The 25,204-nt window shown below is 40.9% G+C and overlaps 1 protein-coding gene across 1 annotated transcript in view; it reads left to right on the plus strand.

Annotated features, from left to right (window-relative positions):
* Window positions 1–25,204, plus strand: part of TMC2 (transmembrane channel like 2) — a gene marked incomplete at both ends in the record, with an annotated part of 69,624 nt that overhangs the window by 12,794 nt on the left and 31,626 nt on the right. The window contains 8 exons of the mRNA XM_081292828.1: window positions 2,514–2,666; window positions 5,242–5,332; window positions 11,600–11,681; window positions 12,022–12,128; window positions 14,410–14,508; window positions 16,443–16,585; window positions 18,579–18,726; window positions 20,493–20,681. Of these exons, the coding sequence (XP_081148954.1) occupies window positions 2,514–2,666; window positions 5,242–5,332; window positions 11,600–11,681; window positions 12,022–12,128; window positions 14,410–14,508; window positions 16,443–16,585; window positions 18,579–18,726; window positions 20,493–20,681 (1,012 nt within the window). The remainder of the gene's footprint in view (window positions 1–2,513; window positions 2,667–5,241; window positions 5,333–11,599; window positions 11,682–12,021; window positions 12,129–14,409; window positions 14,509–16,442; window positions 16,586–18,578; window positions 18,727–20,492; window positions 20,682–25,204) is intronic.

A 25,204-nucleotide genomic window follows, 5' to 3' on the forward strand; every position in this document is an offset into this window, starting at 1 on the left:
GGGACCAGTTTTGATGGATGTCTCTGCTCTGCTCCCTTTGTCATTCACTGGAGATCAGGTTATTGTTGTTTGTTGTTTGTTTTGGTACTGGAAATTGAACCCAGGGGCGCTTAATCACTGAGTCACATCCCCAGCCTTTTTTTTTTTTTTTTTTTTTTTTTTACATTTTAGAGACAGGGTCTCACTGAATTGCTTGGGGCCTCACTAAGTTGCTGAGGCTGGCTTTGAACTCATGATCCTCCTGCCTCAGCCTCCGTAGCTACTGAGGTAGCTAACAGGCATGCACCACTGTGTCCAGCTCTCAGGATGTTTTAAGCATCCCCTGAGATAATGGCTGGGAGGCTTTTGAAAGGGTTTTAGGATTATGGCAGCGTTGGTGTTCCTTCTCTGGGTTCTACAAACCTCTTTTGTGCATACCTTTAGTCAGGTGGTCTACTGACTAAAGGTATGCACAAAGGAGGGCAAAATGAGACCCTCTAAAGAGGCTACTGACTGCTTCTGTCACCCATACCAGCCATCCCTTGTTAGGACCTTTGCTGTTTGTTCCTAATGATAAGCTACTAAAGGGTCAACTTAGAATTTGAATGCTTTGTTAATGGACCCTGAGAATCCTGAACTTTAGAGGGATCCTGTAAGATCCTAAATGACAAATGCAAAGTAAGGTATACACACAAGGACTCATGGCATTTTCTCCTGATGCCATGACAGGGCACTGAGAAATGAAAAAGACTCAGTCCCAGCCCCCCAGGTACAGGCAGGCTAGCAGGGAAGATGAGACACAGGCATCAATTAAGACAAGGCAGAAAGCCATGTGTACACAAGAAGGGCTTTGATAGAGTCCTGTACTGCCCGGGTGCTGGGGCATCAGGTTTCCTCTGTGAAGAAGGTAAGCATTTCAGAAAGTGACAGAAGAACAGGTGGAATTCAAACAAGCAATGACTGAATGCCCAACTCCCCAGACGGAAGGAACTCGCTAAGCAAAAACTCAAAGACAGCTATCATGAGATGTGTATGAAGTCCAGCCAAAAGACCTTCTGATCTCGGCTTTCCAATGTTCAAGGGCATGCTCAGACTTCTTCTCCTTTGCTCCTTAGGTGTTATTCAGAAGCTAAAACTCACAGAGGCTGCCACAAATGGGTTTTAAAAATCTAGCCCAAGTTCACATTCAGATTCTTCTGTTTATGAAACCTACTGGCTGGGTGGGCCTAACCCTTCTCTGGCTTTCTCCTTCAACCCTGTCACCTGCTCTCTCACTCAGCTGAGGGTCACATATTTTCAGTGAGGCTGTACAGAGCACACACAATAAATTGCACATAACTGAGCACATAATATTATCTGAGAGATGGGGAGGGTCGATATTTGGGGATTTCTCACGGGAGCTTGTCTACACCTGTGCTGTTCAATATGCCACTACCCACATGTGGCTGGTGGGCATTTGAAATCCAAACACAGTGTGACTAAGGAACTGAATTCCCAATTTAATCTAACTGAACATAATTTTAATTCAATGTTAATACCATTGACTTAAGAGTTTGTGAATCTGACATAGGTGTACCTTTGAAACTAGTTGATATGATTTTGAAGCCAAAGCATTTCTTTTTAAAGTTTTGGGTTTTTTTTTGGGGGGGGGTGTAATTTTTGGAGGGAGGGTACTGGGGATTAAACTCAGGGGCACTTGAACACTTAGCCACATTCCCAGCCCTATTTCGTATTTTATTTAGAGACAGGGTCTCACTGAGTTGCTTAGCTCCTTGCTATTCCTGAGGCTGGCTTTGAACTCAAGATCCTCCTGCCTCAGCCTCCTGAACTGCTGGGATTATAGGCAGGCACCATCACGCTTGGCTCAATGCATTTCTTTTACAAAATGGCCAAGTAGTTTTGTTAATGAGGATGCAAATATCAAAGAAAAATACTATTTTGCACTTGATTCTGTTACTGGGAAACTTTTAGGTAAACAATCAGGGTACTTGAATCTACTTTTTCAGCTATAACTTTATGAAATCCAAATACAGATCAAGTATGTCTGATGGAAATTTAGTGTTTGAAGTGCTCTCCACTGGGAGTGAAATGCAAACACCAGACTTTGAAGATAGTAGAAAAAAAAAAGACTATCTCACTAATTTTCATATTTTAACTATATGTTAAAATTATAATGTTTGTTAGGTTAAATTAAATGAAATGTGTTATTAATTGTATTCGTTTTTCACCACTTTAATGTGGCTACTAGAAACATTTAAATTACAAATGGCTATTTCTACTGGTCAGCACTCCACGGGATTGTCTGTAGGGGGAGGGGGAACACTCAGAGAAATAGAGTTTGGGGAGGCAGCTGTGTGGTAGGTTGAGCTACAGGTTGTCATTCTGGCCTCCTCTGACAGCAGTGGGAGTCACTGGAAGCATCTGAGCAGGAGTGGGTGTGATCCGGGATCATGCCTGGCCATCTTGCCTGTGGGCTGCTCCACATCTACTTCCTTTCCAGCTCTCTTCTCCATTTGCCCCGGCTCTGCCCCTAGATCATCTTCCTTGGCCTCCAGTAACTCTGGTGGGGAGTCCCTGTCTGAGGAGGAACTGGCCCACATCCTGGAGCAGGTGGAAGAAAAAAAGAAGCTCATTGCCACCATGAGGAACAAGCCCTGGCCCATGGCAAAGAAGCTGACTGAGCTCAGGTGGGTAGGCTGTGGGTCAACCAAGCTTCTTGAGATCCACAAGCCTCAGCGCCTTCTGATGGGAATGGGAGGCCCCTCCTTCTCCTGGCCCCATAGGGACTAGACAAGAAGGAAGATTCACCTTCCTCACCTCCCCAGGCTGAGTGCAGCACTCAGGGACACCATCACAGCCCTGCAGGACTTGAAGTTTGCCAGCACCTAGCAGGTCCTAGAGGAGGAGAGATGGAAGAACTGTACCCAGCCCTTCCATTGCCTGCCCATCTTCTCTCCCATGCCCCAGCTCATCTGGTGGTTCTGTGCCTCTCTTCTGACCCAGTACAGGAAGGATTTCCCCAGGGAAGCTGTCCAGGATGCCCCTTCCCAACAAGATCAGCTCTCTCTTGTGTTCTTTAACACGGGTTGTCCCATCGTCCCAGATGTGGAACTGTAAAAATTTAAATTGAGCAACAAATTACCACTACGGTAACTTTGAAATAATTATTATGTTTTTAGAGGCCTATTCTTTTGAGAAAAGTGCTGGGGGGAATGAATAGAGCATTTGGAAATATGTATATATTTCATGTGTATATGAACATATCTATAAAGGGCATATAAGCTCTAGAGTATGATTTCCAACTTATTTTAATGTGCTTGTGTTAATATCATTGAAATCTTCAAAAAATGGTTAAGCCCCCAACATCCCTCCCCGTGTGGCTCTCACTTGCAGTGACTTACCTGTACAAGGAGTAGGAATGTGGACTTAATTACCCACACATCCCCAAATCCTAACGCAAGGCCATGCAGGGAGTGGTGCTCTTTGACTATGGTTCTGGAAAAGAGACTGGGCCTTCTGCCCATGCCACTTGACTTTTGTTTTAGACTCAGCTAGTTCTCTGGTTTCCCTAGGAAAGTCGGCCCACCAATCTTTTTTTTTTTTTTTTGATTCTTGCATCTCTGCTCTGATTTTCAATCCACACTGCATGGCTTCTGGTTTTCCACTAGAAAATCCCCTTCTGTCTTTCCACCACATCCCTGGTGGCGACACTCACTCTCCTCTTTCATCTGTGTAAAGCCCATTTCCCTGGCTCCTCTCACACCCAAGTTTGCTCATGCTCAACTCAAACTCATGTTATTTAGGAGAACCGTTAGGCAGTCATGTTTTAACACAGCAAAGATTTTGACCACACCAACACAGTGCAGAACTTGTCAGGTTTTCTGACATGTAGAGTTTACCCCATTACCGTGCAGATTATTGCATGACCTTCTGTGCAGCTTCAAGAAGAAATGCCTCCCTGCAGTGCCTCAGGCCCCTGCCATGGGCTAGCACTGACCAATAGAACTTTCTGTAACAATGGAAATCTCCTGAAGCTGCACCATCTAACCCAGTAGCCCCTAACCAGCACTTGACATGCACTTAGTGCAACTGGGAAACTGAAAATTTTTTAATTTAAATTTTTAAAAAATGACAATAGTTAATAGCAATGCATTGCATATTTAAAATGGCAATGAGTAGATATTAAGGATTCTCACTGCAAAAAAAATGCAAAGTGAAAAAGGAAGGAAGATTCACCTTCCTCACCAGTGATTTGGGCATGATTTTGCCATTCTACAAATATTATAATATTTACATTTTTGTCAGTTAAAACAGTAAAATAAAAAATAACTTGAAATTTCAAGTAGCCACGTGCGCCTAGTGGCTACGATTTGGATAGTGTGTTCAGCTCTGGACAGCTGGCTGGCTTCTTCCCAGGCTCCTTTTTCTGAGTCCCTTCTCTTTGCTTCTTCCAGGATGGGTTCTTCCTTTTATCAGCAAGACTGAATAACCACCTGTCACTCTCACAGAAACTCACCCCCAACAGGTGTTGCCTGGAACACATCTTTTATTAATGGTGGAAAAAAAAAAAAACAACCTGGATGCTTGCAGAAATGAGCTCTCCAGCAGGCTGCAAAATCCTGCTTAGAGGAGAAATCTGCCATCTCTTCCCGCCTCTGAGGGCCAGAGTCCCTGCTGCTGGCAGGGTTGGCAGGATCTCTGGGTTGCAGGCTTTGCCAATATTCAGTCTAGGATCCAGAAGACAAAAAGAAAAGCCAGGGAACCCAATGCCCTGTCATCCCTTTGATCTGGAGGTCCTTAGCTGCTTCTAATTTCTGGAACTTTTCCTTTCTCCACACTCTTCTCAGACTCTTCTGCCTTCCACATAGATTTTTAAGACTTTACGTGACTACATCCAACCCGTCCAGATAACTATGATAATCTCCCTATTTTAGAGTCAGTAATCTCAATCCCACAGAGTCCCTTTTGCCATTTAACAGTTTATTCACAGGTATGACACCAAAGGGCAAAAGTCATGCGGGGGTTTGGGGGGCAAACTCTGCCTATCACAAGTGTCTAGTGTATGCCAAGCATTATTCTAGGAATTTGGGAAGTTTCAATGGACAAGACAGACAAAATGCCCTGCCTTTATGGAATTCATATTGTAACCAGGGGCATAAAAGCACACAGGCTTTCAGCCCCATAACCCCTCATCATTTAGATTTCCTTTCATTGGGTGTTAATGGAATTCCCACCCACCCCAAACTTTTTTCTCCTGACCAGGGAGGCCCAAGCCTTTGTGGAGAAGTACGAAGGAGCCTTGGGAAAGGGGAAGGGCAAACGACTCTACGCCTGTAGGATGATAATGGCCAAGGTGCGTGACGGGGGACAGCCAGCCTGCTGGGAGGGTCTGCTCTGCTTGGGAACATGGAGGACCCCAGCCTCACCTTCCCCCCCACCACCATGTGTCAGTTACCCCCAGAATCCTGAGAGTGAGGCCCAGTAGACCATCCTCCTTCCTCCAGTGATGGAAATCAACTGTGTCCTCCTAGTTCCTCTATGCTGATTCTGTGGAGGCTTCCATATACGTAACATCTGTTTCCTCACCAGCAAATGAACTCACAGAATGAATGGCGTTAAAACCACTGGGGGGGGGGTGGCTAGGGTTGTGGCTCAAGTGGTAGTGCGCTCACTACTACTGCAAGGCACTGGGTTCGATCCTCAGCACCACATAAAAAATAAAATAAAAATATTATGTCCACCTAAAAAACTAAACACACACACACACACACACACACACACACACACTGGGGTTTTTATTTTTCCAAATCCCAAATCATGTTGATTTGGTGGAGACCCAAAAAGGCTGTGGTATAATCAGGGTCGGATGATAAACAGTGATGTTCCCTGAGGCAGCTGGCAGCTCTGCTCTGTTATGTCATCCCCTGGTCATCAGATCCAAGGGTAATGGTCTGAGGTGGGACATTTAACCTGGGACTTATTGAAATTTCCTTCCTTGAGGGGACTGAAGTACTCACAGATTTGAAAAACTACCATTCGCATCCACTTCATTCTTGCAGAGAGCCTGTTTCAGGGCTTGAGTGTGGATGTAGTTGCTTCAGCTCTCAGTTTTGATGCCTAATACTTCCAGCTTCTTCTTTTTCTTTGTTTCCCTAGGCTTGCCCTGCCTGTGAAATGTACTATTTCCATATGCATTTTTTTTTGAACCGGGATTGAAACCAGGGGTTTTTAACCACTGAGACACATCCCCAGCCCTTTTTATATTTTATTTTGAGGCAGAGTCTCACTAAGTTACTTTGGGCCACACTAAGTTGCTGAGGCTGGTTTTGAACTTGCAATCCTCCTGCCTCAGCCTCCCCAGCTACTGAAATGACAGGTATGCTCCACCACTCCCAGCCATCCATAAGCTCTTTTTAAAAATCACTTTGCAAAACTCTAATATAGCCCATTGAGATTTTGATCAATATTTTTAAAAATCTTCCATTTTATTTGTGCAGGCTTCTTATATTTAATATTTAGTCTTTGCATCAAAGAAGACTGCATGTTCCTCAAGCCTTATCTTGCCTCTTTGAGCAAAGTTTTTCAATTTCTTCACATAGATCTTTTCCATGTCTTAAATTTATTTCATGTAGTTTATATTCTAGTTCCTTTTGTGAATGGACTAATCTAATAACTAGCTTTCAGTGGTATATAGAAAATTACACTTTTGTGTGTTAATTTTATATGTGGTCTCTTATTGTACTATTGTTTGTTTGTTTGTTTGTTTCTGCACAGTGGATCAAAGAGAGGCATTCATGCAATAGGCAAGCCCTCTACCACTGAGCAACAGCCCCAGTCTTGGCTTCTCTTATTAATTTTATTCATTCTAATAATTTTCATCTGATTAGGCACATAAAAAGGGTTTTTTTTTTTTGGTTCTTCTAACGTGATCTGTAATTTCTACCCCTAAAGTATAAGTTAGTAATTTCAGAACAATTTCAGTTGACAATGATAACCATAGATCTCTGTCTTTTCATCATTTTAATGAGAATGACTTTAGTGTTTCACATTAAGTTTATGGGACTTGTCAGCTCAAAATAGACTTTCCCATAATAAGAAATTACCCTGTAGTTATAGGTTAAGATTTCCATTTTATTGGAAATAGATATTAGATTTTATTAAGCACCTTTGTCTTTTAGCTATTAAACTTCCTTTTATTTCTGGGATAATCTCAGTCATGGCACATTATTTTTAACTCCTCAGACACACATGACTTGATAGTATTTTATTTATATGTACTACAGACATTTCATAAGATTGATCTGAATTTGTGTCGCACATATGCACAGGGATGCACTAGGAATATACTTGCTTTATAATAGTGAACAAATAGCATCATCTCCTCCTTATGCTGTAAATCATTTTTTATGGAGCATGAATTTTTTTTTGTTTGTGTGAATTCCATCTTTATAGAATACCTTGATATTTTTTTCATGTGTTCCTTGTTGATTGGTGTATTCAAGTTTTAGCTTTTTTTTAGAGCCCTCCTGATAATTCATATTCTTCCCCAAACTTGATCATTTCAATAAAATTTTCATCTGCATTAACAGAAAGTGGCATATGCGCCATAATTTTTGCCATTTTCTTTATATCTGCTGGGTTTGAAACTGTTTATTCCTAGTATTTTTTTCTCCTTTATCAGTTATAAACACCTGGCAATTATTTCTGGGTCATTTTATTAATTTTTTTTTTAAAGAGAGAGTGAGAGAGGAGAGAGAGAGAGAGAATTTTCAATATTTATTTTTTAGTTCTCGGCGGACACAACATCTCTGTTGGCATGTGGTGCTGAGGATCGAACCCGAGCCGCACGCATGCCAGGCGAGCGCGCCACCGCTTGAGCCACATTCCCAGCCCCTCATTTTATTAATTTTGTTGAATAACTATTTAATATTTGATAACTGCACACTCAGATCTTCTTTTTTTTTCCATTTGAGGAATGTGCTTTTCAATACACCTTTTTTGTTGTTGTTGTTCTAGATTTTGCTGTAACAAGCTTGCAACAAACAATTTTGTAACACTTATTGTAAATCCAACAAAACACAGTCCCCCAAATAATATGGCTGGTTCAAAAGCATGCATATTTTATTTATTTATTTATTAAACAGAGAGAGAGAGAGAGAGAGAGAGAGAGAGAGAGAGAGAGAGAGAGAATTTTTAATATTTATTTCTTAGTTTTCGGCAGACACAACATCTTTGTTTGTATGTGGTGCTGAGGATCGAACCCGGGCCGCACGCATGCCAGGCGAGCGCCCTACCGCTTGAGCCACATCCCCAGCCCCATCATATTTTAAATTTTAAAGCACATTTCCAAATTATTGTTCCCAGTTTGTAGCAACTCAAACTCAAATGAATGAACAACAACAGAAAAAATAGGTTGTTGTTCCTCTTTAAATTGTATTCACTATTTTTTAAATTGTAGAACACTTAATTGAGATCTACCTTCTCAACAAAATTTTAAATGCTCAATACAGTATTGTTAAATACACGCACAATGTTGTACAGCAGATCTCTAGTCAGATATGTCTTTGATAAATGAGTCTGTTCAGTCACATTTCTGTCAAGTAGATCCAACTTCCTCCATAGGGAGAGGATGATCGCTGACCTTCCTTTGTTACCTGCCCTCGCTGTTTTTAATTCTTTGTTTTCCTCTCTCTTTGCAGTCTTAGGAATTCTCAGGCATATTCTTAACACCATGGAATCCATTTTCCTCTGTGTCAGTTACTGTTCTTACTATGTCAAATGTTTTTTTTTTTTCATTTCATTATAGAACCTTTAGCTTCCTGTAGTCATTCTATACCTCACATTCTTTTTTTTTTTTTTTCGAGGTGGGGTACCAGGGATTGAACTCAGGGGCACTCGACTACTGAGCCTCATCCCCAGCCCTTTTTTTGTATTTTATTTAGAGACAGGGTCTCACTGAGTTGCTTAGTCCCTCTCTGTTGCTGAGGCTGGCTTTGCACTCGCGATCCTCCTGCCTCAGCCTCCCGAGCCACTGGGATTACAAGCATGTGCCATATTCTTTTTAAAATCTTAAATTGCCATCTTTTAGAAGACGGATTTTTTGCAATCTACTGAGAATGACAAACTGCTTCCTAGAACTTATTTATATATCCTAAGGAATGTTTTCCACAAATTTCAAAGAATAGGTGTCTCTTTTTACTTATTCAGCAGTACTGTTTCTCAGGCCTCACTGGTTGCTTTCATTTTAGTCACTAGATCCCAATTTCATCCACAGACAGGATGTGTCACTTGCCTGGATCTTGTTTGATCCCTACTTGGAGCCATTTTCTTATCAGTAGCTGGGGAGCCAGATGACATGACAATGACCCAGTCCGGCAGCCAGCAGCTCCCACAGTGCTGAGGAAGGGGCTGGGGATCCTCTGCCCACACCCAGTCTGGTTTTCTGACTCTGCAAACTAATGAAGGTGTCCACAGCCTCCACCAGGTGGTTGCCAAGGTACCCGCCAGTAGCCTGGGCCTCACTTGGCCACATTAATTACCTCTCCCCATCTCCAGCCTTGCGAGCCTGCGTTTTATGCTGATTTTATCAGCACTCTGAACAGGAGATCCATCTCTCGGAGGAAGACTCACATTAATAAAGCTTGTGAGACTGATATATAAAACCAGATGCTGGATTATTAATTTAAAAGGAGAAATTAATGATGCAAGAACTGGAAAACTCAAAGTCCACTTCGACAGTCCCTTCTATTTTGGAAGTCAAGCTAGTTGTATGGGAAGCTAAACCTTCATTCTGATTTCAGTCTATTAATTTACAATGAAAGTTACCGCCAGAGAAACCAAAATATATACAGCCCCAGTGACTAGCAGGTGCTCTTCTTATAAACAGATCTACATAGGAAGCCAAATGAATCAAAGATTATTTGTCAGCACAGAATCTGAAGTAGACAGAGTGCATGAAGCCATGGGGCCAGAGCAGCTAGCATCTAGCATCTATCTTCCCCAGATCTGTGCCAGTCTGGTCAACCACACCTCTGCGTATGGGTCCCTCTTCTCTTTTGCATCTCTGACCATTTCTCTCTTCAGACAGGTGGTTTTCTTCTTTCTATAATAATCATTCCAGGGGCTGGGGATGTGGCTCAAGCGGTAGCGTGCTCGCCTGGCCTGCATGTGGCCCCGGGTTCGATCCTCAGCACCACACACAAACAAAGATGTTGTGTCGGCCGAAAACTAAAAAAAAAAAAAAAAAATTTAAAATTCTCCCTCTCTCTCTCTTTAAAAAAAATAATCATTCCATCAGAATATTGTCAAAACCATATTTAGAAAATCGGATCTGGAACTTGCCTGATTCCTTTGCATAAACCTTTCATCCTTGGGTGACTTTACAAAGTAACATCTCATTTCCTTCATGGACTAGTTTTTAGGAGAATTTTTAATAATAGAAACTAATAGCATCTGTTCTTTAGTACCTCATTCTTAGCCTGCTATTTTTCTATAAGTCTTTTTTATGTTTCTAAATGGCTTTATTTCTAGAGATTGAGGTTGGTGGGGAGAAAACCCTTTGAATCGACAAAATAGCATCTACCCATCAGACAGACATCTTCTCTGGTTTCCAGTTGATACAAACTCTGGGTGTTGAGCTGGAATCAAATCCATATTTGTGTTAGTCAACTTTACATCATTGTAACAAAATACCTGAAATAACTTATAAAGAGAAAAAAATGGGCCCACAGTTTTGGAAGTTTCAGTCCACGAGTGGTTAGCCTCATTGCTCTGGGCCTGTAGCGAGGCAGCACATTATGTCAAGATCACGTGGCAGATCAAATCTGCTCACTTCATTGCTGGCAAAAGAAGGGAGAAAGAAGAAAGGGGCTAGGGTGCCACTATCACCTTACAGGACTTACCACCAATGACCGGAAGACCTCCTTCTAGGTCCTATGTCTTAAATATTCCACAATCTCCCAATAATGCCACTCTGAGGAAGGAGCCTTCAGCACATAGGTCTTGGGGACATTCCAGATTCAAATTACATCACTATTGGAGGGAGGAAAATACCTTCCTAACTCCTTTCAGAAACTCAGGATCATTTTTTTTCCCAAAGAAGAATGGGCAGCCATGTGTTGAGGATTTTTTTTTTTCCAATCCCACCAGTCTCCTAGTTTAACAATTCCTATTAGATTTAGATCCTTGGCTGTCTGCCAAGGGTAACTATGAAAATTGTGAGGTTTCTTTTCCCCTTGAATTTCTATTTGAAGATAGAAAATATTGCATAAAAGATGACTAACCCAATTTGGTTGTGCTCATAAGTTGTACTCAAAATTTCTAAGTTCTTATTTAAACTGTCCAACCCTGAGATATTATCAGCACTGTAGACAAATGCTATGTATTGATGGTCCCCTGACTTCTCTTTCACTCCGCACCTGACTTTGGGAAAGCAAATATGGTTTAAATATTCACCTCTGGTAGCCTGAGCTCAGGGATGCAGAAGTGAGCATTCCAAGATGGCAACCTCACCCACATGTCAACCTCACATTGTCATGGCAACATCAAAATGTCTCTCAATGTGCCCCAATGTGCTCCAGGACAACATTTAATAGCTGAGGGTTTATCTATTCCATTTCAGAAATGGATCAAGTTTAAGAGAGACTTTGATAATTTCAAGACTCAGTGTATTCCCTGGGAAATGAAGATCAAGGATATTGAAAGTGAGTATTTTGGAATCACTGTTTTTCAGTTGAAGAGTCTTCCCAGCGTTTGGATTGTGTTCTTGAACTTCTGATTAGATTGTTTCACAGATTCTGTTGTATTTTTAAAAGTAGGACCAAGATTTAAGTTCAGCTTCTTCACTTTTCACTTGCAAGTGCTTGGGCAGCTCAGTTAACCTCCTGGCGACTCAGGTTATTTATCTGGAAAAAGGAAATGGAGACGAGATGTTTGTTCCATAGACTGATGTGAAAATTGAGTCTATCACACACACAAAATACTCAGTAGTGTCAATTTCCTTTGTCTGCACACTTAAATCCACCATCTTTTTGCTCCCTCTAGGTCACTTTGGTTCTTCAGTGGCTTCGTATTTCATCTTTCTCCGATGGATGTACGGAGTTAACCTTGTCCTTTTTGGCTTAATATTTGGTCTAGTCATAATCCCAGAGGTAAACAAACAAACAACAAAAATTTCTGTATCTTTGTATAGTGTTGAGGCTTTATATTACCCAAATACTCTGTTTGAAGAAGAGTCAGTCGTTCATTTTTAAATTCTATATTCTCATTAATTGCCCAAATAGTTCAGAACAAAGAATGGAAACTTGTGATTTTGAATCAAGAAATGGATACTACGTGTTTTTTATCTTTGACCCTAAGATCAGTATAGAATTAATATCTCAGTGATTTTTTTCCTTTTACCTAAAAAATAGAGAGATAGGCATAGCTAAACAATGAGTGAGTAAAATGTGAGGAAAAGAAAGGAAATGGTTATCATAATATGAACTACATCTTGGCTGCACCTTGGGGTAGAAGAGGGATATGCTTCTGGAGGCTCTTACCCAGGGTATTATAAAGTCTTGGTGATTTTCTGTTTGTTAAGCTATTTTTTTCACTTTTGTGAATGCACAATAGTTAATTTTCTTTTTATTACAATCAACTATACACATGTACTATATATGCTACTTTTTATGCAACTTATTTCCAAATAAGAATATAAATTAAAAATGAAAAGAAACAGAAGAAAATTACATGAAATGATGAGCCTATAAATTAACAAAACAAAGTAGTGAAATATTAAAAGTGGCACAAATCTGAAGTAGGAAGAGTGGATGAAGCTTGTGCTACAAACATCAAGAGTGACATGGTATATCCCTACCCTCATTACTTTTCAATATTATTTTGAAATTTCTCCCTCATTCAGTTAGCCTGGAAAATTGAGAATCTATCTGATGCATTTTTGTACTCAAAAAACTCTATTATTTTATTTTGGAGGTCATCTGATCGCAGACCCCTCAATCAAAAACGACTAGAAATTAATAAAGAGTATATTGACATGTCTGAAGTAAATTTAAATAGAAAAACAACTTCAGTAATTTTCTATACTTCTAACATGCAGTTTAAAATAGAATTCAACATTCTGACACTTGCAACAGCAATAAGTCTATAAAATAACTAGTGAAAATGTATCAAATAAGAAGATTCCTAAATACACTATCAAGTATTACTGGACAAAAGTAAGATAACAAATGAAAGGATACATTCTTAGAAGGGATACAACTCGATATCATAAAAGAGTCAATCCATCTTTTTTTTTTTTCATACTAGGGATTGAATTCAGGGGCACTCAGCCACAACCATATCCCCAGTCCTTTTTAATATTTTTTTTAGAGACAGGGTCTTGCTAAGTTGCTTAGAACCTTGCTAAATTGCTAATGCTGGGTTTGAACTCACGATCCTCCTGCCTCAGCCTCCCGAGCTCCTGGGATTACAGGTGTGGAGCACTGCACCCAGCCAAAAGTCCATCCATCTTAAATCAATATGTAAATGTAATTTCATTCTGATTTTTTAAAAATACTTAAAGATGTGAATAGGGCATATGGATAAGGATACTAAGAAATATGTACACACAAAGAACTAGATGTACTCCACAACAGGGAATTCATAAAGTAAGTTTTTGGTACATGCACAACATTAAATTTTTTTTTCAATTTTTTATTTATAGATGGACACAATATCTTTATTTTGTTTATTTATTTTTAAGTGGTGCTGAGGAATGAACCCAGTGCTTCACATGTATGGGGCAAGTGCTCTGCCATTGGGCCACATCCCCAGCCCAACATTACCCCAAATTCACTTTATTTGGGGAAATAGCTTATGACAGAAGGAATTGATCATAAAAGAATATTAAGCTCAATAACCAGACTAAAATGTATAGAGAACTCAGAAATAATTAAAAGGAAATATGTGATTATCTAGCATATTGAATAGAGTTGGTAGAAGGTGATGCATAATATTTAAAATGTTCTTCTATACTTTCCCACTTTTTCTATGAGTGTGTGTTAGTTTTAAAATCAGGAAAGTACAGCGCCAGGTGAGATGGCACACACCTGTAATCCCAGCAGCTTGGGAGGCTGAGGCAGGAGGATTGTAAGTTCAAAGCCAGCCTCAGCAAAAGCGAGGCCTTAAGCAACTTAATGAGACCCTGTTTCTAAATAAAAAAATAAGAAAAGGGCTGGGGATGTAGCTCAGTGGTTAAGCGCTCCTGGGTTCTGTCCCTGGTACCAAAAACAAAAACTTTTAAGTCAGGAAAGTGATTGATGTTATTTAAAGATTGGTGCTATTTAATGAGTGTCTCCTCCTCTGAGAGGGAAATTTTTAATCCAGCCTACACTTGTCTCTGTGTGTTCGTATTTTCTCCATTTACACCATGTCACTCTGTCCCTGCGACAGGTGCTGATGGGCATGCCCTATGGAAGTATTCCCAGAAAGACTGTGCCTCGCGCCGAGGAAGAGAAAGCCATGGACTTTTCCGTCCTTTGGGATTTTGAGGTACTGTGGCCAACGTGCACTTCCATTTTGTGATTGTAAGGTGAAAGGTCACAGGAATGGTGTAAAACATTGCATTTAATTATTGAAAAGTCTGCCTGTTCATCAAATAGGAAGCCATCATCAGGCAAAATGCTTTTCTCATCCTTCTTATGTCTGCTTTGACTACTGCCTTCATTTTCCTAGGTCTGCCACTGAAACAGTCTCCCTCTCCCCCTTGCACAGTGTGGCTCCTAAATCTCCATTTCCTCTGCACCAGAGTGAACTTTCTAAACTGCAGATCTGACCTCAGATAGTCATTGCCAAAATGGAATTAGATCATTGTTCCTCATAGGATATACAAGGGAACTGTTCACAACCTGGCTGTTCCCTAGCTGGTCCTGGGTTTGTCTAATACCTCCCACCTCAGTGCCCCACCACTACCAAGTTTCAAGGAAGTCCCTGAATGCATGCCACACCATGCTCTGGCTCATGGTCCTCTGGCTCATATCCTTTGCCTGAAACATTCTTCCCGCCTTTTTTTCTTTTGGTACCAGGGATTGAACTCAGAGGCACTTGACCACTGAGCCTCATCCCCAGCCCTCTTTTGTGTTTTATTTAGAGACAGGGTCTCACTGAGTTGCTTAGCACCTTGCTGTTGCTGAGACTGGCTTTGAACTCACGATCCTCCTGCTTCAACCTCCTGAGCCACTGGGTTTACAGGCATGCGCCACCACACCCGGCTCTCCCTGACTTTTGGAGTCCACACTTTTCCAGGCCTTAGCCTGCAGCTCCAAGGGGTGGGTTCCGAAGGCTGGCCACAGCCATGCTGACACCCACAACAGGTCATTGCTGCTGCCATCCTTTACTCTCAAAGTCAGGTTGAATCCCTTCAGAAATGTGTGAAAGTGAGTTGGAGTAATTTTCCAAGTGATTTGGAACAAGGATACCCAACTATACTGCTACTGGGGATTTCCCTTATTCTTTATGTCATCAAGGATCCCAGTTGAGATATTCTATCTGCCAAAAACAAACTGAATATATTTCACAAAGATTGCTTGCTTTATATTTAGCAAAGACATAAAAAGAGGCTAAAAATCTGAGTTTATATTATAGCTAAATCATTACACCCAAAATTGTACTATTACACCAACAGCCCCAAGTCAAAACTCCCAAGTCAAAAATAAAACAAAACAACATTTGAAATTCAGTTCATCTGTGGGCTTTATCATGTGTAGTTTTCTTTAGAAGCTGTTAAATATTGAGAAAGCTCACAAACGCCCATCTACTTTTAGAGCATTAAGACTCCAGGAAGGCTGGGGGCGGTGGCAAACGCCTGTAATTCCAGCAGCTCAGGAGGCAGAGGCAGGAGGATCACAAGTTCAAAGCCAGCCTCAGCAACTTAGTGAGGCCCTAAGCAACTTGGTGAGACTCTATCTCCACAAATTTTTAAAAAATAATAAAAAGGGCTGGGAATGTGGCTCTGTGGTTAAGTACCCCTGGGTCCAATCCCCGGTACCAAAAACCAAAACCAAACCAACCAACCAACCAACCAACCAAACAAACAAACAAACAAACAAAAAACCCCAAACCCCAGGAATAGGGAAAAATAACCCTGAGCTGTGTGTGCCTGTGGGTGCAGGGGTGGGCCACACACTTATGCATGCCCCTTGTCCCTGATTGATCCTCAAAGTTGACAATGTTCTCCTCTCCTTGTCTCTATTCACTCTGTATCATGGGGAGAAAAAGGGAATAAAGAAGGGAAAGAGGAGAACACCTGGGTGGACCCTGGAGCCACAGTGGGGAGGTGGAAGGAAGAACAAGAGCTTCCAGAACTCTTCTTTAACCCTTCGACCCCAGTGAAAACTGAGACCCAAGTCCCTGGTAGAATGGAAGTATCTGACAGCTGTCTTCTCTGAGCTTGCAAACCCCACAGCATCGGCCTTGCTGTCCCGCAGGGTTACATCAAGTATTCTGCTCTCTTCTACGGCTACTACAACAACCAGAGGACCATTGGGTGGCTGAGGTACAGGCTGCCCATGGCTTACTTTATGGTGGGGATCAGTGTGTTTGGCTACAGCCTGATGATTGTCATTAGATCGTAAGTATGATCGTCTCACTGACATATTTTTACATCTCTTTACACAAAAAACTCACTCCCTGAGTCTCTTTATGCCTACTCACTTTCTTACGGAGAAAACAAGGAAACACATACACAAAACATAGGCAAATTATAACGTGGTATAAAAGACATAAACCAGGTAATATGGGGAGTTCTGGGATATGGGATAGAAACTCCTTTAGATAAGGCATAGAACTGCCAGCCATGCTGAAAGTCTGAGGTGCAAAATTTTAGACAAAGGAAATGGCACTTGAAAATGCCCAGAGGCAGCAAATAATCTAGCATGTTCCGAGATTGCCAAAAGATCAGTATGGCTTGAGAGGAAGCGTGTCATTTGGTAAGGTGATGCCTGAGGTTTGCAAGGCTTGTTTCTGCTTTCCTCCAGAACTCAGCTTCTTCAGAAAAGCTGAATATGTAAAGATATAACCAATAAACCAAAAAACAAATGCAGTTGTGATTCACCATGGCAACCTGTCTGGCCCCGGCTCTACCTCTCTGTAGTCAGAAATGGCTTTTTTTTTTCCCCCTTTGGTACAGGAGATTAAACTCAGGGACACTCAACCACTGAGCCACATCCCCAGCCCTATTTTGTATTTTATTTAGAGACAGGGTCTCGCTGAGTTGCTTAGCACCTCACTTTTTCTACGGCTGGCTCTAAACTTGCCATCCTCCTGCCTCAGCCTCCCCAGCCGCTGGGATTATGGGTGTGTGCCACCATGCCTGGCAAGAGATGGCTTTTTAATGTCTGTGCCTTTTAATTCAGATTCTCTGAAGAAAACATTTGCCCCGTCCTGTGAATTGCTTTCTTAGTAGTTGGGGAACCCATTAGCCATGCTGGGGGTGTGGGGTGGGAGGCACACTCTCCTACACAGACCCGACCACCAGGGCCCACATCCCCCTCAGCAGAGCCACAAGGGGTGGTTTCTCCCAGGAGAATGTGGAGCTGTGTCTGAGAGACAGTTGTAGAGTACTGCAGAGCCTGGTGAGAACTCCTGAGGGTCACGGGGGAGCCTGGCTTGGCTTCCTATTGCCTCATCTCAGGGGAAAGTGCTTCTGCTCATAGGCCCTGCCCAGCACTTGACAGTGACCACTGGATGACATGTGGCCGCCCGCATCTATCAAACAAAAGGGACAAAACAAGGAGACCAACTCCGTTTTATTCTTAGCTTTCATGCTATAACTTTTTGACTGTTTCTATCCCAGAAAAGTATAGAGATATGGAATGTCTCTGTGATGAACCCAAAAGTTAACTCCCGTGGCAGGTCAAATCCCAAAAGCCAACACGTGAGATAGAATTAGGAAGAAGCACAAAGTCCCCCTACTATCCAGTGGAGCCCCTGCTTGGAATTCTGTGATTCCCACAGGGCTGAACACCAGGGAGCACAGAGAGGCTGAAAAAGGGCTGAACCATGTGGGCCACAAGGAAGGTCTAAGCTACTTTCAGCCAAGCTTGCTTAAGGAAAAAATGACCTGATAGCCATACCAACTTGCTTAAGGAAAAAATTACCTGATAGCCATACCAACTTCCTCAGGGGTCACTGGGATTTATATCAGGCAAAAAGGTATATGTTCTATCGGAGAAAATAGATGATTTACAGAGTGTGTTTCTCTTTGAGGATAAAGTCCCCATAAAGGGGACTTTTATTCTTAGATTGCATTTGCAGGCAAGTCAAGCCAGAGGAAATCAAGCACAAGGGTAGAAAAATAGTCAGATGTCCTGCATCCTGCAGGCTGCCTGTTACCCAATTGACACCATATGTGCTTACAGGGGACTCTGAATTTGAGGAGGGGAAGGTGCCCTGGCTGTCATTAAAGCTGCCTGGGTTCAAGTCCCTGCCTAGCTTGTTCCCTCTTTGGGTGTCTGTTACCTGTTTGTTTGCTACCTGTGCCAAGACTGACTCAGGCCAAGGTCCCCTTGGGGTAACAGAGCAGAAACAGGGCAGGCATAAGAACAGTGATGTGCACCCCACAGGATGGCCACCAATACCCAGGGGAGCACAATCGACGGGGAGAGTGACAATTTCACATTCAGCTTCAAGATGTTCACCAGCTGGGACTACCTGATTGGGAATTCAGAAACAGCTGATAACAAATATGCCTCCATCACCACCAGCTTCAAGGTAATTACCCCAGGGCAGTTACTACTTCCTAGAAACCTCCGGGTCCTTCAGTCTTAAAAGACTTGTCCCATCTAGGACATTGGAAATAAGATCCCACAAATAATCCATGGCAAGAGCTGTACCTGTAGCATAAGCCCAGCTTGCAGGACGGCTGGGGCAGGTACCCACCACCCATTTCTCACATGGTAGAAAATCATGGATGCTGGGATCTGGTCCTGCCTGTTTCCATGGGAAACTGCTTTCTGCTGGAGAAAATGGAAGTATTCATTGGGGCAACACTTGTCAACATTTTTCTGCTTGCTATAGTCACTTAAGGAACTGCTCCCACCTCCAAGATTCTGATGCAATTAGCCTGGGAGGGGGTCCTGGCATTCATTTTGTTTTGTTTTGTTGCTACCAAGGGTTGAACCCAGGAGTACTTAACCAAGCCACATCCCAGCCCTCCCCACAATCCACCCACCCTCCACTCATGTTTTACTTTAAAATAGGTTCTCGCTAAATTGCATAGGGCCTTGCCAAGTTGCTGAGGCTGGCTTTGAACTCATGTACTCCTGCCACAGCCTCTAGAGCTGCTGGGATTATAGTCATGTGCCACTGTGCATGGGCTTGGCATTCATTTTTTTGAAAAATATCTCTGTAAGTCATTAGAACACCCAGGAAGAGTTGAGAACTCTGGTTTAAGGATGTGGGAATCAAGGAATCAACCCTATGTTTCTTACAGTCCACACAAAATGATCTCACTAATTTGTTCACAGAACAGATTTGGGTTGGGCTACAGAATGATGGTTCATATAAAGTGACAAACCAGACACTGATAATTGGTAGGAAGTCTCCTACAAAGGAGGCTTTGGTGTCTGGGAGAAACTCATTTTCCCTTCTAGGTTTACCACTTACTAGTTGTATCTTCATAGAGAGTTACTGTTACATGACACAAGGTTAGAAAACAAATATCAATTGTATTTTTAAATACTAACAGAGGACAATTAGAAGATATTTGGTGTGGAGGTTATCAGGGACTGAACCCAGGGGCACTTAACCAATGAGACACATCCCCAGCCCTTTTTATTTTTTTATTTTGAGACAGGGTCTTGCTAAGTTGCTTAGGGCCTCACTGAGTTGCTGAGGCTGACTTGGACTTGTAATCCTCTGTCTCCAGCCTCCTGAGTCACTGAGATTACAGGCATGTACCATCATGCCCCACTAGTAAATATTTTTAAAGATTCTATTTGCATTAGTATCCAAAACTTAAAATACCGAAGAATAAATTTACCTCAACGCACAACACACAATTCACCAAAAAGGTACAAAACTATTGAAGAAATTAAGAAACCCTAAAAAAATTGGAGAAACATACCATATTCATGGATAAAAACTAGAGTGGAAAACTATGACTTGGGAGCCATATCCAAGCTGCTGTATACTTTTGAAAAAAAAATTCTTTTGTTGAGACATATCCATGCCCATTTATTTGTACACTGTCTGTGGTTGCTTTTATGCTATAATGGCATAGATGAGTAGCTGCCTAGTAGCCTAGTAGCTGCCTCAGCCTCCCCAGCTACTAGGATTATAGGCATGTGCCACCACACCTGGCTAAAATATGTTTTCATAAAGAAAATAACTAATTCTACTTAGGACACAGGGGATTACATCATTCCCCTGTATTATTTATATTTATTTTTGGAAATACAAAAATTGGTTTTCTCAGGAACTCAACAACCATGGTTCCTGGCCTGACCTTATTCATATCTCATTTTCATACAACTAAGGAATCAATAGTGGATGAACAAGAGAGTAACAAAGAAGAAAATATCCATTTGACAAGATTTCTTCGTGTCCTGGCCAACTTCCTCATCATCTGCTGTTTGTGTGGAAGTGGGTACCTCATTTACTTTGTGGTGAAACGATCCCAGGAATTCTCCAAAATGCAGAATGTCAGCTGGTATGAAAGGAATGAGGTAAGAAGGACATTACTAATGAAGTGAATATTGAAGGCAAATACTTGAATCACTGATTCCTACATTCTTCAGCAGAATTACTAGAAGTCTGGATTATAGAACTTGTTTTAAGAAGTGAAATTATATCACTTTCCAGAAGTAGCACAGACATCTTAAGCAAAGAATCACCTGCTTTTAGGCTTTGGGAACTGACCTCTGTAACTAGATAAAGGTGGATTCTAATTATCATGTCAATCAACTGGATAGCCAGTTGTACTAACACCAATTATGAAAAAGACGATCCTTTGCTCACAGCTCTACAGTGCTACACTTCATAAATCAAGTGTGTATTAACATATGAATGTGATTCTGGGCTCTTTTCTATACTGAGAACCTACTGACATACTATACTGAGTTTTTAGTTTGCCTTGATATCTAAGGCAAATGAGTAGAGTGAGTTCTATAATCTAGTAAAATTAATGGACTTTAAAGAATAAAAATAAAATCCTCTGAGTGTATAGACAAAGGGAGGAAGTAGAATGAGTTCTCTCATGGAGAGTCACAATAAAAGACATTAAGGTTTTATTGGGTTTATATGGAATTCATAAATCTCTTTTGAGAATTTGACATCTGTGGTAGTTTGAAAAAGCTACAGTGTCTTCCTACCCCTGTGCCCATAGTCCTTCACAATGTTAAACCTTAATTACCTACTTAAAAGACCTGTCTCCAAACATTATCACATTGGGAGTTAGAGCTTCAACATATGAACTAGGGGAGTGGAGACAGCTCAGGCCAGAGAGGCTGAAGAGACAAGGTTTCTGCACTGGGACTTATCAAGAGCTAGAGGGGAAGGGAGAACCTTGTAGGCTACCCTCACCAAACTGATCTGCATCTCCCTGGTAACCCTTTATTATTACAATGGTTGTTCTTAAATAGATCCTCAGGAAACATTCATGCAGACAGCATTTCCTGAGTTCTGCACATTCATAATTGTCTGAGCTCTTTTTACTTAAAAGCCAATTTTGTTGGATAGGAAATTCATGGATCACATTTTCTTGAATGTCTTAAATGTGTAATTCCATATTCTTATGGCAAAAAGCACTTCTGTAAAAAAGAATTCTGATAATATTCTAATTTTCTTTCCTTTATATTACTTCCTCCCCTTATCTATACACCCAGAGGATTTTATTTTTATTCTTTAAAGTCCATTAATTTTACTAGATTATATCTTTGTGTTATTTATTCTGAATTGATAGTGTTTTCTTTTCAAATTAAAAATAGGTGAGATCACTTTTTGACCCAGCTATCCCACTCTTTGGTAGAACTAAAATCACCATACTATATTGATACTTATCAATATAGTATGTCTATAGCAGCACAATTCCATAGCCAAGTTATGGAACCAACCTAGGTGTCCATCAACAGATGAATGGAAGGCAATATGTATATATACACAATGAAATTGTACTCAGCCATAAATGAGGATGAAATTTTGTCATTTACTGGTAAATGGATGGAACCGAAAAGAATCATACTAAGTGAAATAAGAAAGACAAGGATCAAATGTTTTCTCTCATATGCAGAAGCTAGAGAGAAAAACAGGAATAAAAAGAGAATATCATGAAAATAGAAAAAAGACCAATAGAATACAGGGAGGAAATCAAGAGGGAGGGAGGTATGCTATTGATGAATGTTATTGATCAAATTATGAGCATGTATGAATATGTCACAATAAACCCCACTATTATATATAATAATAATGCACCAGTAAAAACCATAAAAATTTTTGAGTGATCATATCTTGTTTTCAGTTTAAGGAACAAGTAATTGAACTATGGTTTTAAAAATTTGTTCTGTCCTCTTGTTTGGATTTTCTTCGAGAACTCCTTTTGTGTTTATTTGGGATTTTCTTTGTCTATCTCCAATATATATCATTTTCTCTCAAGTTCTTTTAAATTCTTTATTGTTTTTTTTTAATTTTTAAAATTCTTCTTATTTTCATATTTTGATTCCATGTCATTATTATTATATGTATTTATTGTGATTTTTAGTTATATTCTTCACTTTTAACATGACCTTTCCCTTCATTTCTAATTCTTTGTTAATTCTTGTTTTTTTCTGATTTTTATTTATGTTATTATTTCATGACCTGTATCTCTTCTTAACATCTTTCAGCTTGTTTTTAAATGCTAGAGTATAATTTAAACTGTTTTGAACAAATAACTTTTTGGTGCGCTTTCATGCCTAATGGTGTGTTAACTTCTCTTTTTTTCTTACCACTTTGCATGGCCTTTGACCTCAAAATATTTTTCTACTGTTTGTTTTTATATAAAATTAGTTTCCCTGAGCTATTAGTGAGACATGGTTCATGATAACTTTTCTAGCATAACAGAGTTTCCCCTCCCATTGTTTGTGTGGATTGAATTCCAGACTCTATCCCCATTTTTTTTTTGTCTCTGCCCTCCCTTTTCTTTCTCCCTATTTTCCCCTGCCCGTTGTATTTCAGTTCCATACCCAGAAGGCTTTCCTTAATGTTGGGCTCTGTCCTGTAGGGGAGTTTGGTCAATTGCAAGAGTTCAAGTGGCCTTTTTCCAAATTAACCAAAATTGACCTTGCCCTCATCCCTCATTGGATCGAGCTGGGTTGGTTCCTCATGGCTTCAATTTCTGTTCTCAGGTTTTTCCACCCTGGTTTCATGGAGTGCCTATTGGCTCTTCTAACATCCTCCCATCCCAACCTTTTGGCCGCCCCTTTGCTTCTCCTGGCTTCCTCTCATGCCGACACCAGCATCCCATCGGATTCTGTGGCTATTAGCTGTTCATTCACACCTACTTGTGCCTCAGGATTCATGGCAACACTCTGTCAACTACTTTTGTTGCTTCTGGGTTTTTGATTGTTATTATCTGCTTTGTCCTCTTTCATATAGGAATTCAGGAAGATTAAAAGGTCATGTTGTGGCTATCATTATTTTCCCATAACTCCAAGTTATCATTTTTAATATGAAAATATATATATATTTCTATTAAAACTGTCATTGATTATCAGGAAAAATGTCCTAAATGGCTTTCTCTGACTTACTTCCCCAGCCACCCCTGATCACCCCCCTTCACTAAGCAGCAACTGCACTGTTGTTCCTTTTGTTCTACCCAAACACCTCTTCCTCACACTCTCATTTCACTTGAATAATTTCAGGTTCGAGCTTATGTTATGCATTGTGTACTTTATGTACATGCCCTTTGGAACATTTTTTATTTTTGTAATAATTAACTAGTCACATAATTATTTACATCTGCCTCAAGCCCTTTTGGGATAGTGTGACTTTTTTATCCTTTGTTGTATATTCAGGTTAAGCAATGTGATTCCCGCATAGTACATGCTCAGTAAACGAGAGACGGAAGAAGGACAAAGGAGAAAACTTTTGATAGAATACTCACAATGGGCCTAACACTATACGTATATCATTTTATTTTTGCCTTATGGCATATTGGCAGGATAGCTATTATTATTCCTGGTTTTTGCATGAACTATCTGAGGTTCAGAAAGGTTAAGACACACAGCCTGTTAATAAAGGAATCAGGATTTGGACCTAGAGTCTGTTGGACCCCAAGTCTTTCTATGATAGCTCATTCCTGAGTGTATAAACTTACTTCAAATCCACCATGAATCATGTAACCAGATATCAATCTGAGCATTCCTGACAGTGGATTGGGGGTTGCAAGCTATGTCTGACCAGAAAGGATTTAGAGGATGGGAAAGGCAAGAACTCTGGAGGCCCTTCTGTAGGAAGAGAGAGAGAGCTAAGGATTAGAATCAGAGGGGGGTAATATCCCTTCTATGAAGCTGTCACTGGATCACTTAGCTATGGCAAAGTCTGCCTTGAAGGGAATTGCAGTTTCCTTAGGAAGGAGGCCTACCAAGAATAAACCAAAGCACAAAGAACAGCGGGCAGGATTGATGTGATCCAGTGAGATAGCTTGCGTGACACTTGTGTCCTAAGTGGAAATATCTGTGAGAGCAGAAGAGGTGGGGTGGATCTTGTGCAAAGGCAGGAATTTGGCTGAGCATTAGGGGAACATGTACAGAGGGCAGTGGTGCAGTGAGGGCTCTCCAGGGGAGAAGAATTTCGGGAACAGGTATGAGGTGTGGAGGGGATGAGAAGCCAAGCCACGGGTCAGCGTGAACACGGAGGGGAAGAGTGAGGAACATCCCAGAAGAGTTGACCAACCTGCATTTTGTCAACCGTTCTTGGATGAACTGTTCCCACTGTGTAAAGAGTTTTAGTTGCAAAAAGAATGTCCCACTGTGCTCAGATCTAGTTATACTAGTCAGGATCCTCCCTAAATTAGAGCCAAAATTGAGTATTTACCAGCCTCTGGGGTGGCAGATTTACATACATCATCTCATGATTCTCACAAGAACTGCCATCATCATTTTATGCTTGAAGAAACAAGGTAAGTTTTGAAACTTTTGCTAAGTTATGAAGCCAGCAAATAATAAACAACTGGGGCTGGAAACCAGAAGGCTAACTCCAAATGCCACATTAA

This window comes from Spermophilus citellus, assembly GCF_964194105.1.
Source record: "Spermophilus citellus genome assembly, chromosome: 4".
NCBI lineage: Eukaryota > Metazoa > Chordata > Mammalia > Rodentia > Sciuridae > Spermophilus > Spermophilus citellus.